The sequence below is a fragment of the Macrobrachium nipponense genome, chromosome 32, assembly GCF_015104395.2.
Source record: "Macrobrachium nipponense isolate FS-2020 chromosome 32, ASM1510439v2, whole genome shotgun sequence".
NCBI classification, from domain to species: Eukaryota; Metazoa; Arthropoda; class Malacostraca; order Decapoda; family Palaemonidae; genus Macrobrachium; species Macrobrachium nipponense.
In genome coordinates, this window is record NC_061094.1 from 32,650,278 (window position 1) to 32,664,600 (window position 14,323).

A 14,323-nucleotide genomic window follows, 5' to 3' on the forward strand; every position below is an offset into this window, starting at 1 on the left:
TGATTGCTATTACGAAAAATTTTTCATCATAAATGTTTCGCAAAGCACTAACCTGGGATAAAAGCAGGCCCAGAGAAGAGAGGCTCTGAAAGGTTAGTTTCCTCAATTCCAGGAATGGATGACTTTGAGAACCAAGTAGAAAGAATGTACATTAAACGAGGTCTGTTGAGTGATTCCATTTTTACAGCTCGAACAGCTAAGTAGTTGGTAAGGAGGTGAAAAAATACACACAAAACAAACGTTGTCCATGTGAACCTATAAAAAAAACAAACAAGATTAAAGATCTCATATGACACAAAAAATTAATTATTCTCTACAAATTTGTTTTATCAGACACAAACCACTGCTTTATGTGGTTTAAGGTCATTTCAGTGATAAGACCATGTCAAAATAAATAAAAAAACAAGCACAAGTACATCAAATAAGCTAAGCCATATGGGAAAGATCACCTCTGGTGTTGTTATTTATAATATTCTCATCATGATGTCACTACTTATTTGTTACTTGTTTTTTTTCCTCCATGGAAGTTATGTAAAGAACCAATTAGAGGTAGACAAAATTGAGTAGTGTAATGGATGGTATTAAAAAAGTTACTTCAAGTTACTTCAGAAAATTTAGTATGCACATAAATAAAATCTACTACCTTCTTAAACCAAAAAAGCTATCAAAAAGAGGTTATTGAAGATAAAATTAGTACACTTTGACTGGAACTGATATCTTGGATAATTTATAAGACATGAAAATAAAGTGACAACATTCTTTTAAAACCTCTCAACATAAGGATGGTAAACAAATCACAGCTGCAAGACATTATTTGAGATATTTAGAAAAGAGCCAATAAAAGTTATATTTAGACCCTTTAAAGTTGTAAAGTTCTCTATTAATTCTCTTTAGAGATTCAGGAGATCCAAATGGCACTAAAGGTCAATGAATGCATTCACTTTTTCAACTGACAGTATATGTATGTCCCTGGTAACCAGCATACTGAAAGTTTGTAGATAAGAGATGTAGCATAGAGACTTTGCTGCAGAGTTCTCCATATGTAGCATTACGTATTCCTTACAATGCCAATAGAGAGACTACTCCAGTCCAGTGACCTAGTATTATCTGAACATGAAAGGGTAGGCATTAACTTTGCGTTAACATGAATATTTGTTGAGCCATGTTTCAGTGTATCTGAACTGTTTCTCTCCCATTTCTATACTTGTGACTATCGGTGGAATGAGGAAAGGGACTGTGATCATTACTGTGTCTTCTAAATGGCAGGCAGTTAGGTTGGCACAAGCTAGAAGGACAGTACAACCAATGACATGCAGTATAAAAACAGCTGAGTCCGGGTGTCTGGGGACGTGGAAGTACGCATCCTGCATATCTATTGAGACCATCCAGTTTCCTTTACGAATGGACACAAGAATAGAGAGGTTGGTTTCCATTCTGAATTTTGTCTTCTGGACAACAGAGCACTGATATCCAAGACCGGTCTCCATCTTCCCAAAGCCTTGGGGACTAGAAAAAGATGATTGTAGAACTCCTCTAATGTCACATCTTCTACTATCTCTATTGCCTCCTTAAAGATGAGGGCAGAAACTTCCTCCAAGAGGGCTGAAAACCTCCCTGGGCCTATAGAATAGGCAGTCAAGATGATGGGCTTCTTGACTAAGGGAGGTTTCTCCCTGAACGGGATAAAATGCACAATCCATTCTTCCATTTGCTTCTCTCTCCACCTCTCCCAAAACCGGAGCCTGGCACCAACTGGAGCACGGAGGACGTAGTCTTCTTTTCTTTGAGGAACGTTTAGTTCAGGGCTTCTTAATAGACCAAGATGTGAAACAGATGTTTGATCTTGAACTAGAAGTTCTTGGTCTCCCACCATGAAAGGGCTGCATCTGCAAAGGAGAGGCTGACTTCCCACTGAAGGAAGGAAGGTCCTTTGGGAATCTTGAGGAATGGGATAACAGGTCTTGAGTCGACTTCTTGTGCAAATGAGAAACAATGTCGTTAACCATCAACTGCAGGAACAAGAAGTCTTTCACCAGCGGAGAGAAAAGAAGCACCGATTTTTGTGCTGTAGTCACTCCTTTAGTGATTAGTGGTATAAGAGCACTATAATTCTCTCTTCTTCAATACACCCACTGTAAAAAGCAAGAGAGCAATCCAAAATTATCAGAGACAAAGTCCACAAGTAAGAGAAAACAGTCTTTAATCTTTCGCGCTAGAGTGCCCACTGACCAATAAAAAAACTGACCACTTAAAAAATTGTAAACAGATTACGAAACCAATGGTCAATTTTGTCTGCAGAAAACATCACCTTTGCCAATGAAAAAGCTGATCTAAGGGAAGTGTCGATGAGGGCTGAAAAGTTCCCCTGGGAGGAGCAGCTGCACCCAGGAAGGAGCTTCTCTGGTGGCATAACAAAAATACCTTCTTTGCAAAAGCCTAGCAGGGGGAAAACTAAAACAAGACTTTCCTGGCTCCCTCTTGACTGAGAGCCAAGCATCTATTTCACTAGTGCCTTTCTAGCAGAAGTAGAAAAAAAACTATTTTAGGTAACACTTTGGAGGGATCGGCATGCTAGCTGCTAATCATGAACATAGCCGCAGGAGAAGCCGGAGCCGCTGGTGAGAAAGTAGGAAAACTACAAAGCAGTTAATGAAGCAGTGCTCTATATGCAGTCAAAGAAGTCCTCCTCTACCTCCTTGTTTGCTTTCTACTCTACCGATGACACTGGAGATAAAGACGAGTCCATAACAGGCTTAACTGCAGGGTGAGACTTCCTCAAAAACCCAAAATGTCATCCAAGCATTGTTGGATAGGTGCCAACAAAGAATCCAAAACCGAAGTTGTGGCTGGCACTGGAGAGAAGGGGAACTGGGCAATCAGGTGCCAATGGGCACTCCAGGATGCTTGGAAATCGTAGAACGTTCGTTCGGGTGCTGCTGGGCACTCAGGTTAGCCTTCATAAGTCACTGAGTACTTAGGTGCTACCTGGCACTTGGGAGTTCCTGATACATTGGGTGCCAATGGGCACTTAGATGTTGCTGCATCTGTAGGTGTACTAGAGTGATTACGTCTAAGAGAGGAAGATGAACATTTCGATTCCAGAACAACACATTTCCTGTCTGCGTGCAGTGGCGAGAAACGTTCAAGACTGTCCTAGAAACTACATGACAGTTCTTTGTGCACTGCTGGGATCCTTGCTCTTCTTACAAGGCACTGTAGGGGCCTTCTTTTACACCATTGAAGCAGGATACTCTAGTGGGAACAAGTCTGAAGGTTACCAAATGAAACTCAGACTCTCCTTAACCTATTTTATTTCCTTAATAGTAGTACAAAATGGAAACTTAAGTTTTATTTTCACTATAATTCTTCAAAAACCTATCTTTTTATATCCAACTAAGCCTAACTTAATATTACCCTAACCACCTGAGAACCTAAACTTAATACCTTAATATTAATCTAACTTGAATTTTACTTAACTTACTCCTACCACCTTAAGAACCTAAACCTAATCCCTTAGTGTACTCCACAGAATTGTTCCATCTATCTAACAAACCTACCTTGAGCTCTTCCCTTAAAGCTCTTTTCATATGTTACTATTTCCTGAAGTGACTACAGGCAAGTTAGGTGAATGCACACTTGGAAAATATTATCTTGTCTATTTGGGGTTCCCAGCATTTAGTGTACACTTTTCTCTTCTCCTTGGAATACACCTAAAAATCACTATAGAATGTTTTTGTACCATTAATTCCCAAGTGGAAATTTGAATAGTCAGGACATTACAACTGGTGCGACTGAGAGGCTGACTACCTTTGGGCAGACCCCACTGACCTCCCTCGGGCCTCCGGTATGGTTTCTCCTAGGTTCAGGGGAGTATGCCAGGGACCTTTGCCTATGAGAATCGGTGGGATGGGTAGACAGCTCCTCCACAAACACTGCACTTGCACTGTTAACACTAGTCTTACTCACTTGATCCATTAGGGCTTGAAACAAAGTCCTAACCTGAGCCATTGACTCCACTATTAACTCAAACTTGCAATCGAATCTCGATTCCAGGTCAGTAATGGGAATGGGGGCAGAAACATGGGAGCTGAGTACAGGTGGCAAAGCAGGAGAACTGGGAATAGGTGACATAATAGGTACAGATTCAACAGGTAAATCAATACTACTAGCAGATTCCTGACTAACTGCAGTCTTATTGACATTCCTAGGTGTCACCTTTCTTTTCCTAGCCTTCTTTTATTTAGAAAGATGATAATTAAGAACTTTGCATTGTTTAGAATCCCAGTCTACACACTCTTCACAAGACAAAGTTACAGAACAAACTTGACACCTACAAGAAGAGCAAATTGTGTGCAAATCATACTTTGCTGATGTTAACCTCGTATTGCAGCCTTTGCTGCAACAACAAGTAGAAAACTCACTTGCATCGGACATCGTCACAGTCAGTAACAAAGTCAAAGTCAAATCTTGCAAAGACAGTCTAAATTGTGAAATTCTGTCTTTTAAAGAAAAATCCTATCTCTAAATAATGCCATAAAACTACCAAAAGGAAAGCAATGCTTCACAAATTTGTAAAAGAAAACGAACTCCAAATCTAGCTGGGAGCTAACAGCCTTTGTCGTCAGCTGGCAGAAACAAATTGGAAGGTTTTGCCTAGTTGTTCCTCTCTTTCCCAAAAATGGGCAGGGCTAGTTACCTACACCAAAACAAAAGAATTGCTACCTCAAATTACTACCATCTTTCACATTTTAGCTGCCGTACTAGTTAGAAACTACAGCTATGTAATCACTTGGTAAGTTACATATGTGAAAATCATAAGTAAATACGACAAGATTCTACTCTGGCAGCAATCACAACTGTGAATCACTTTTATTTACTAAATTTAGTGTCCATAAGTTAACAATACAGAGGAAACTAAAGTTAAATTAAGCTAAAATTGTGACAAAGTTCAAAATAAGGGTAAACTTACAGAACAAAGAACAAACTGCTAATTAAAAGAGTAAAGTCTAAAAATATGGGACATGACATATATGTTAAGGAAGCTTTACATTTCCTAATTCAAGATGCAGGTAATATTTGACTGGGAACTAAAGTCCTAAAGCTAACACTTGCAACCTACTAAGTTTACATACATCCATACTTGTGACCCAGAAAATTATTATAAATCTTCTGCTATTTCTAGAGGAAAAACTAGTCTCTACATAAGAAAATAACTCTAAAATGTCATCTATCAAAAGCTGGCTTGGCAAGTTCCAAAAACAAACCATTTGCAAATATATTACCAAATCAGTGAAATATTTAAAAAAATACACTTTAATTTGTAACGATGAATATGAATCTAAAAACTGCAAATACAATCTATATTTTGTAATATGCATACTGGGCTGAGGGTACTACGCTGACACCCACAAACTTAGATTTAATAATCTTTTCAGTCATATATCTACAATACCAAACCCATTGAAAATATAACTGTTTTTCTCCTTACAGTGGACTAGACATAACAAACGGAAGAATAGTAATATTGGTGATAAGAGCAGCTAGATTCACCATGGTCTCCTGACTACCATCTTTTGCTGATACTTCTGCCATGTTGTCACCACGTGCCTATGGAAGAAGCAAATATTTCAGAATCCATTTTCACACATCATTAATTCATGACAAAAACAATTTGAAAGTTTGCAAAAGTAACCATAAAGAAAAATGACATTTTTATAATAGAATCACAATTTTTAAAAGTAAACTGTATTTTTCTTAACTAAACAAACCTTAGGACCTTTACATTAGGAATTGCTTATGGCGAAGCTGGAACACAGCTGTTAAGACTCTTGAACAAGGTGGTTAGGCAGTAACTACCGACCAGTAGGTGGGGAGACCCACCTGCCTGGATGTAAACATTCTACTTTGCCTTTCAGCCCAGGTTTCAGATTGAGGGGTGACATGATGTGGGCCTAATGTGTAAAGGACCTCAGGTTTGTATAGTTAGGAAAAATACAATTCACTTTTAAAAATGGTGATTTGTTCCTACACAATATACAAACCCTTGGCCCTTTACATTAGGAAGACTCACTGATTGAAGGGAGAAATCTGAGTGAGCCTCTTGAACTGACTGGAGTTCTGCACACCTAGGTTACTCCTCTTGGTCGAAAGAGCGGTGGAGTGCCCTGCCTGTGACAAATTGATTGGAGTATAAGAACTGCGATATAAAGAGTCGGACATCTGGACCTCCTCAAGTGAGTGAGGAACTGTAACTCATATGAAAAAAGGCTGGGAAGAATATTAAGAGTCGAAGGCATTAAGGCAAAGATCCAAAATGGTTTCCTTTATTGTCAAGTCTCCTTCCTCCCCTTGCTAGAGGAAGGAGCAGGGCTGCTTCTATGATTCTAACAAGAAAAATAAAAAGGAAGCTTTTAGTGTGGACTTACTGCATCAGATGCCAGTCCAGAAAGTGTAAGTTTGAGTCTTATTCTCAACCTGAAGGAAGAGAAGGACAAGAACAAGGAAGGAGGATGAGGAATGGCCAGTCAATCTCGAATCCTTCTACCTTTAGAACTGCACACACTAGGCGAGATGCAATTTGTCCTCTTAAATGAGCCAAGTAAGAAAACACTTGTTGAGCATCCACCACAGGTGCAAGGAAAAAAGTTTCAAAAGACTTGTGGGCATATACCCAAAGAAAGATATAAATGTGGTCCTGATGACACCAAACTGTCTTCCAGTCTGACCTATTCTTAGGAATGCAAGGAAAGGACTAAGCCACAAGTACTGTGTGCTCTCCAGGAAAGCATACAGGTGACATTGACGCCAGTCGCAGAGAACCTCCTCTCAATCTCGCAAAACTAGGAGAAATGCATGTCCGTAGACACTTCTCCCTTGGTGAGTTAGTACTGGAGAAAAGTTGTAGATATCCATGTCAAGGATGTCGAGTCTTCCAAAGGTACAGGAACATGACAATAGGACAAAGTAATGATTGATCTGGATCAACAATTACAAAGACCAAGGCACAGGGGATCATGAAGGACTCGAACCTCTCAACAGAGGCTGAATGATTCGGAGATCAATATTACATTTGAGACGGAGTCAAGACATTGGTAACTGCCTTTTGAAGGCTGATATTGAAGAAGATCCATGTAAATCACCTATCCTCTTTGCTGATGCCAGAGAGAGCCAAGATGCAGTCTTGAAAAACAAAACTCTGTCTGATGATTCTCACAAGGGTATTTGCACCCTAAACAAGAGTCAAGTGACATCTAGAGATCCGAGGTTCCTGTGATGGCAAGACAGAAAAAAAGTTTCTCATCAGTAGTTGAATCTTGACTGAGGAGAAACATTACTACTTCTTATGTGAATGACTAGGGCGAATATGGACCTACATCTTTCACAGTTGAGTCAGAGAGAAGTAACTATCACGATTCTGACCAGAGAAAAAGAATGAAAGAGTTATCCAGCAATTTCCATTGCTGCTCAGCAAAATAGCCTATACGTACTTGCAAGGAAAACTGGATAGTCCTTCAGCCATGAAGATATGGGGATTATACTGCCTGAGGAACTGCTCTTTTGTCACTGACACTGAAGGTTGGTCCAGGGAGGAAATCCTCGTTGCCTAAGAAGCAGAGTTGGCAGGTCGGGCAACAGGTGAAGTCTCCCGTCATTTATTTTCAATTCATGGTGAACACTGTTCGTTAATACCTCATGAATAGAAAAATGTAGAAAGAAGAAAAAACTGTCAAATTTAGTCTGTCTGAAAGTCATTCTGAGTCATTGCAGTGGCCATGGGTCAGGTGTGATGGAGCAGAAGACCTACAGACTTCTTTTGTACCTGAGTAAACAGAAAGATGATAAGGAGTCTACCGAGACATATCTCTGTCTGACGATTCTCACAAAGGCGTGTGCAGAGCACAAGAGAGGCACTGTAAACAAGAGTCAACTGCAGCAGAGACCTTAGGCCTCTGTGATGGCCAGAGAGGATCAACATTAGTAGTTACCCTCAGCTGAAGAACAACAATACTGAGAAGAATAATCTCTTCATGAGAAAACAGTACCCTGCCACTCACTCAACTCAGGAAGCTGAGTTGCTTGCTAGTACATTTCAACATGAAATGGTTCTGACTGATAAAACTATCAAGTGCACAACAGTTACCCCTAAGCACCTGCATGTCAACTGTAACAGGAGGGAAATGAAGCCCTCTTGTTTGGTGATAATGCCAGTGCCGTGTTGCTTGACAACATCATTGGGTGCTTCAAAATCAAATCCCAAAACTCTCATGAGGCTTGAAAGGTTACCTTGAGTTTCAGGATAGTGCTGATTTAGAGGTACTTATCATCTTAGTCACATACCTGAAGACAATGGTCCTATAGGTATGCGCCTATTACTCAGTTAGTACATCTGATAACAGATGCATGTTCTGAGATTATACAAGTATGCTATATTCAATGACTTGTTGATCGAGCACTAGCCTAATTCCTTCCACATCATTCGGGAGAGGAAAAAGAATTAAGGACTGGAAGCAGACCTCCTTCATTCTCTATTGAAGAAAGTGAAGGTGACGCTGTCCCTAAAGGAGGCTTCTATAGCGACAACAAGATACCAAAGACAACTAATGTTTACCCGATTTGGTGTTTCTAAAACGAGTATACAGGAGAGGAGGAAGCTCTATGGAAGATGGCCGAGACCTGGAAGGAAGCAGGTACTACTTCTTCCAAAGGATAGTTACTACCGGGTCTCGGCTATATCATATCAAGTCCAGAGACTTGATTAGAAATTAGATTGAAAGAAAAACATGTTATGTGCACTATCTCAGAAAAGGATGAAGGTTGGCTATTTCATGATTGACCTTCGCAGCCTGTGACTTGTCTTGAACAGAGGACATAATAGACGCCTTGGAACATTCCTCGACAGCAGGGGTATACATCACTCCCCCAAGAGAGAGAGGCAGGACCGAATAAAGGTTCGTTTCTTAGGGTCGAGACAACCTCAGGACTTACAAACTGGCGATCTAAATTAGGACAATGAACCTTTTCTTGGCACCAGAATTATCCACAGGTTGCTGACTGCTGATTAGGGATGAAATCTCATAAGGGACTGCCTGGAGGGAAACCACAACCTGAGGGGCCTGATAATCACATCCTCCATTACACAACACTCACTTGAAAGGTTGATTTCTGTTAACCCACACACAAGACTGGCAATGGCATGGAAAGGAAGCAAGGCAGCCAAGCACAGAAGCAAGTGGATAAAATTATAGGGTTAGTAGTATGAGAGAAAAAGGGCACGATCTTCACTTCAGGCAGTAGATGATGTTGCCCATGGGCATTTATGGATGGTCCTGGGTGTCCAAGGAAGTTCTGGCACTTCTGCACGCTATGCCGCTCTGAGCGCAAACTGCAGATGGAGATATAGCTAGTGAGAGCTTCTGGTTGCTGGAAGAGAGGAGCGTTCACAATCTTTGCACCAACTTAGCTGCATGCCCTTTTTGTACAGGAGACTTGAAAAACATCTGAGAAAAGTCTTCAAAATGTACTATCGAAGCGAGTACCGATAGTCCTCAGTTATTGGCGATCTGGTTTTGTGGGGCTTGTCTGGCGCCATAAAATTGGTGATCTATGGTGTAACAACAGGCCAAGTTTCAGTTATCGGCGCCATAATATACTTAACAGAGGTGCCATAAGGGTGCTTACAGCACTGATAACCAGTTACTGGCACCATAAGCCCCATTATGGTACAGTAAATTGACGAGTTTCAGTTAATGGCAGTTTTTGCTTATCAGCACACCCACAGGAACAGAACCCCTGCCAATAACCGGGGATTGCCTGTACTATCCTGAACCAATTATACTGGGACAGATTCTTGACCGATGATAACATCATCTTCGATAAACAGCATTCTCTCCTACTACTTTCTGCCCTTACACTTTAATTCTCAGCAAAGGAAATTGTGAGGGTTAAAGTACTATGTGTAATATCATTAACCGACAGTTAGCAATACTAGGTTCAGTAAACTGAAACAAAAAAGAAACAAAAAACTTTGGCCCAAAGGAATGACAAAACATTCAGGAATTACCCTTAAAGCAAAACTTTATAGATTTTATGAGTAGCCTACACCCTGTAAACATCATCGATGTAAAAATTTTGGCCTTAATGAATAACAGAAGATACAAGAATTATTACTATTTAGGGGCAAAACTATATTTGTGGCTCACACGAAGTTTTATGAATGACGAATATTGATGAATCGCTTTTATGGCAATTACTTAATGATGTCTAGCGAATTGCCTATGCCCTGTAAACAACTTTGATGTAAAAATGTGGCCTAGTAAGATAAGATTTACTTTTCAGGGCAACTCTATATGTATCAGAAACTCGCAAGTAGCCTACCCAAAAAATGGGCAAAAGTTGCCTACCTTAATGCTTAAAAAATTGATGCAACATTAAAAACAGCTTGTGATTGCTTATACTCTGAAAACACAATTCAAGAATTTAAAATTAAGTCAAAACTCTAAACTGAAGGTTTACAAGAAATGAAGCACGGTAAACAAAACATAGTGCAGTTTTTAACCTAAAAGAATGGTGTAACAAACGAGAATTACTTTTAAGGCCAAACTATTATTGTTGGGTAATAAGGGTAAACAAAAGATTAGTTGATGAATCAACTCAAAATAATAAAACAAGTAAAAACTCATCCCGAGATTCCTTTGAAGGTTATGAGATATGCATTCCAGTGGGAATGCACACCACTGAAATCCAGTTAAATAACCAGAAAATTATGAACAAGCTACCCCCATCACCGATGTTTACATGATGACAGCAGGAACAAACTGAGCTTTCTGCTCACAGTCATTCCTATTCCCCTACTAGTAGGCAGAACTGGTACCTACACAATAGTTTGAAGTGTTACCCGCAAAATTTTGAATTCAAGCTGCCGTATAAGTGGAACTTATAGCTATGTAGTTACTGGGTAAGTTACGTACTTACGTATAAAAAAACTTATTTCTTTAACACATTAAAAACTAAATAACACAAATAGCTATCTAAGTAGTTTAGTATCTTAAAATTAATTTCAAAAAACCAAAAAATATAAAACCAACAATAATTATTTTTCTTTTGATATATATAGTATAATAACTTTGTAAAGCATCCGCAGAAATTACAACATAAAAAATTTAATTTTGATAAAAAAATTTTTTTACAAACTTTTCACAATCATGAAACTGTCTCAGGAATATCTTTCCCCATATATGAGGAAGATATCTCAGTGTCGCAAGTAGTTACCAGTCTCCATATTTGTGTCATCTGATTCATGTGCTACAAGGAATTAACCCTTAGGAGCCGGGGTAAAAAATCAATATTCAGCACCCCAGGCTGGGGAAAATTTGAGGTCGGCTAATTTAAGAAAAAACACATGAACAGAAAGAGAAAGATATGCAAATGGTGTAAGAAACAAAATATTTTCCATACCTTCCACGAGAAATTGAAAATTACTATTATTTACAACCCCTTGTGGGCCCTCTTTTACAGGACAATCATAAATTTTACCAAGTTATGCATGTTTTTTCTAATAAATAAATTTATTTTATTTTGTAAAATTATAATTACAGCTCACACAATATCAAAACAGCCAAGAAATAAAATAAGTAACAAATTCTAAACATACTTGTTGCAAAAAATTTACGTAAATTTACTGAAAACGAAGATGCAGGAACATTTTTGGATTTATACATGTACTTTTTCTAATAGTTCTTTGCACTTTTCTGTGCAAAATTATCTTTATAACTAACATACTATTATAAAAGATATGAACTAAAACCAACAGCATGGTATATTCATAAGCAAATTTATAAAAAGATGTCATGTGAGACAGAGAGGTAGTACATCCTCCCTTGAAGTTAAGATCACAACTAATCTCCTGAGCTGCCCAGTCTCTCATCTTAGCTAATGTCTAAAAGTTGCCATTAGAGAATTTATGGGCTCTAGAGGTAATGACACTTCTTTCCCGCCCAATTCCCCCAAACTGATGGTGCATAATAGTTACTCACCACAAGTGAATCTATCCACCACCCAAAACCTGTTATTACTATACTCATATGAAGGTATCCGTCCATTAAGGGTTAACATGACTAGAACAAAATTTATCTTAAAAATGATCTGATATATATCAAAACCACAACCTATAATAAATATGCCCAACATCATGGTCATTGAATTTCCCCAAACACTCAATCCTTGTAAAGAAACAGCAGTAGATGTAAGGTTGCCCACCATTGAAAGCTTGCGCTGCTTCATGGCAAGTATTATGACAAAAACTGGCATTTTATCGAATATTTCTATTGGAAATATGGAAGACTCAGTATGAAAATCAGTTGTGGGAACCCAGAATCTAATTTATTCTAGTTCCTGTAGGAACTCATTACACAAAACATTTCTTAGTGATTGAAGAGCGAGAAATATTCCATGGAACTCAAAAACATTGAAAGAAAAATCAGAGTGTGAATCAGCCCTACAGTGAAGTTGTTTACAGAATTTGATTTAAAGTAGAGAAAAAGGGAAAAAGACATTTGGTTCTCAAATACTCTTTGCTGGACAATGCCAAGTGGACTTCTCAGAAGATTTATCTTTCAAAGAATTGGATGTTTCATTCTGGGCATCAAGATATGATAGTATATTAGACTATGGTTCTTTTGATAGTTGTGGGAAAATTATAGGATCGACTGATACCAACATTAGATTAAGGTTCTTTAAGTGGTAAGAGTAAGTTAAGTAAATTTAAGTTAGATTAGTATTAAGAGGAACTAAGTTAGGCATAGTTAGGTATTAGAGGAGAAGTTTTGATGAAAATTTTTGTACTGTAAAATTAATTTTTAAAAATAGGTCAAGATAAGTGAGTTTTATTTAATAATCTTTTCAAAGCTGTTCCCTTTAGTATCCTGCTCCATTTGTGTGACTTGAAAAGCCCCCACAGCGTATTTACTTCATCATCAATTTCATAGTCATGTAATGTAACTCTAGCACAGAAATAATAGTAAGATTTTCAGCTGCTCAGGTTTTCATCTCTGGTAAGGTGATTTTTACTCATCATTGCTATTTGCAAAGAAAACGTTTCGTGAATATAGTATTGCCGATTTCTTTTAGTTCAAAGAAAGAACAACTATTAGCTTACTCTCAGCTAGAGCTACCTTTTCTGAGTACATAATTTCTTGTACATATTCAATTTCTTGCATTCATTTAATTTTGGACTTTTTTATGGGTAGGGGAGTTAACTGGTGTCAGTACAGCTAATAGTTAAAGATCTTGAGACTATCAAGCACCATACAGCAGCAACGCTACTCATCTCCTAGTCAACCAGACAGATGTATGTGTATACAACTGATATTCTGTAGTGATCTACAATGCTGCTATTGTTTTTGGATAGCCTCCTATATCAAAGTTGTGATTTTGAACATTTATCATGTTAAAGAAATAACCATCTGTGTCTCCTATTACTGAGATGAAAAAGAGGAGCCCATAATGTCTATCACACATCACAACTATCTCAAGGGATAAGAAGCCAATTTACAACTGCTGCTATCTCAAGGGATAAGAAGCCAATTTACAACTATTATCTCAAGGGATAAGAAGCCAATTTACAACTGCTGCTATCTTAAGGGATAAGAAGCCAATTTACAACGACTATCTCAAGGGATAAGAAGCCAATTTACAACTACTATCTCAAAAGATAAGAAGCCAATTTACAACAACTATCTCAAGGGATAAGAAGCCAATTCACAAGTTTGCTTCTCTCACCCACATCCAAAACCACCCTCCTCCCCAAGAAGAAAAGAACTCTACGCAAAATATCAAGAGCATAGCTCATTAATTAAAGACTTGAGAGCCTAATGAAATATAAAAGCCCAATCCTTGCAAATTGTACAAAATATGTGGGCTCAACTTAATGGGGGAAATGAACCTACCACCCATACACATACCTTTGCCAGGATTTCTTATTACACGGAATCTGATATAAAGTCAGGCACAATTACAGATTCAAGACCAGACATACTAAGGGGCATTAACACTACCCACAAAACAAAATAATATCACCCAGGATATAGGCTAGTCTCAGCGACCCAAAATTAGAAATGAAGATCACAGTAGTCAAAGAAAGTGAGTGATTGGTCACATAAGCTGTATGTACTCACCCCTGCACCCATCACAAATAGCTTGTATTTCAAAGATATTTCTAAATAAAACAAAAGTTTATATGCTTTATAGCAATTAATGTCTCTTTGTGCTATGTAAAACAAAATCCTTACCTGATGATAAGAGAATGCAGCACGGGTAGATCCACCTG

General features: G+C 38.4%; 1 protein-coding gene across 1 annotated transcript in view; it reads right to left on the reverse strand.

The window, feature by feature from the left end:
• LOC135207403 (RUS family member 1-like) overlaps positions 1-14,323 on the reverse strand; it is a 146,487-nt gene that overhangs the window by 20,941 nt on the left and 111,223 nt on the right. The window contains exons 4-6 of the mRNA XM_064239131.1: positions 14,286-14,320; positions 5,489-5,607; positions 53-255 (exon numbers count right to left, since the gene is read on the reverse strand). Of these exons, the coding sequence (XP_064095201.1) occupies positions 53-255; positions 5,489-5,607; positions 14,286-14,320 (357 nt within the window). The remainder of the gene's footprint in view (positions 1-52; positions 256-5,488; positions 5,608-14,285; positions 14,321-14,323) is intronic.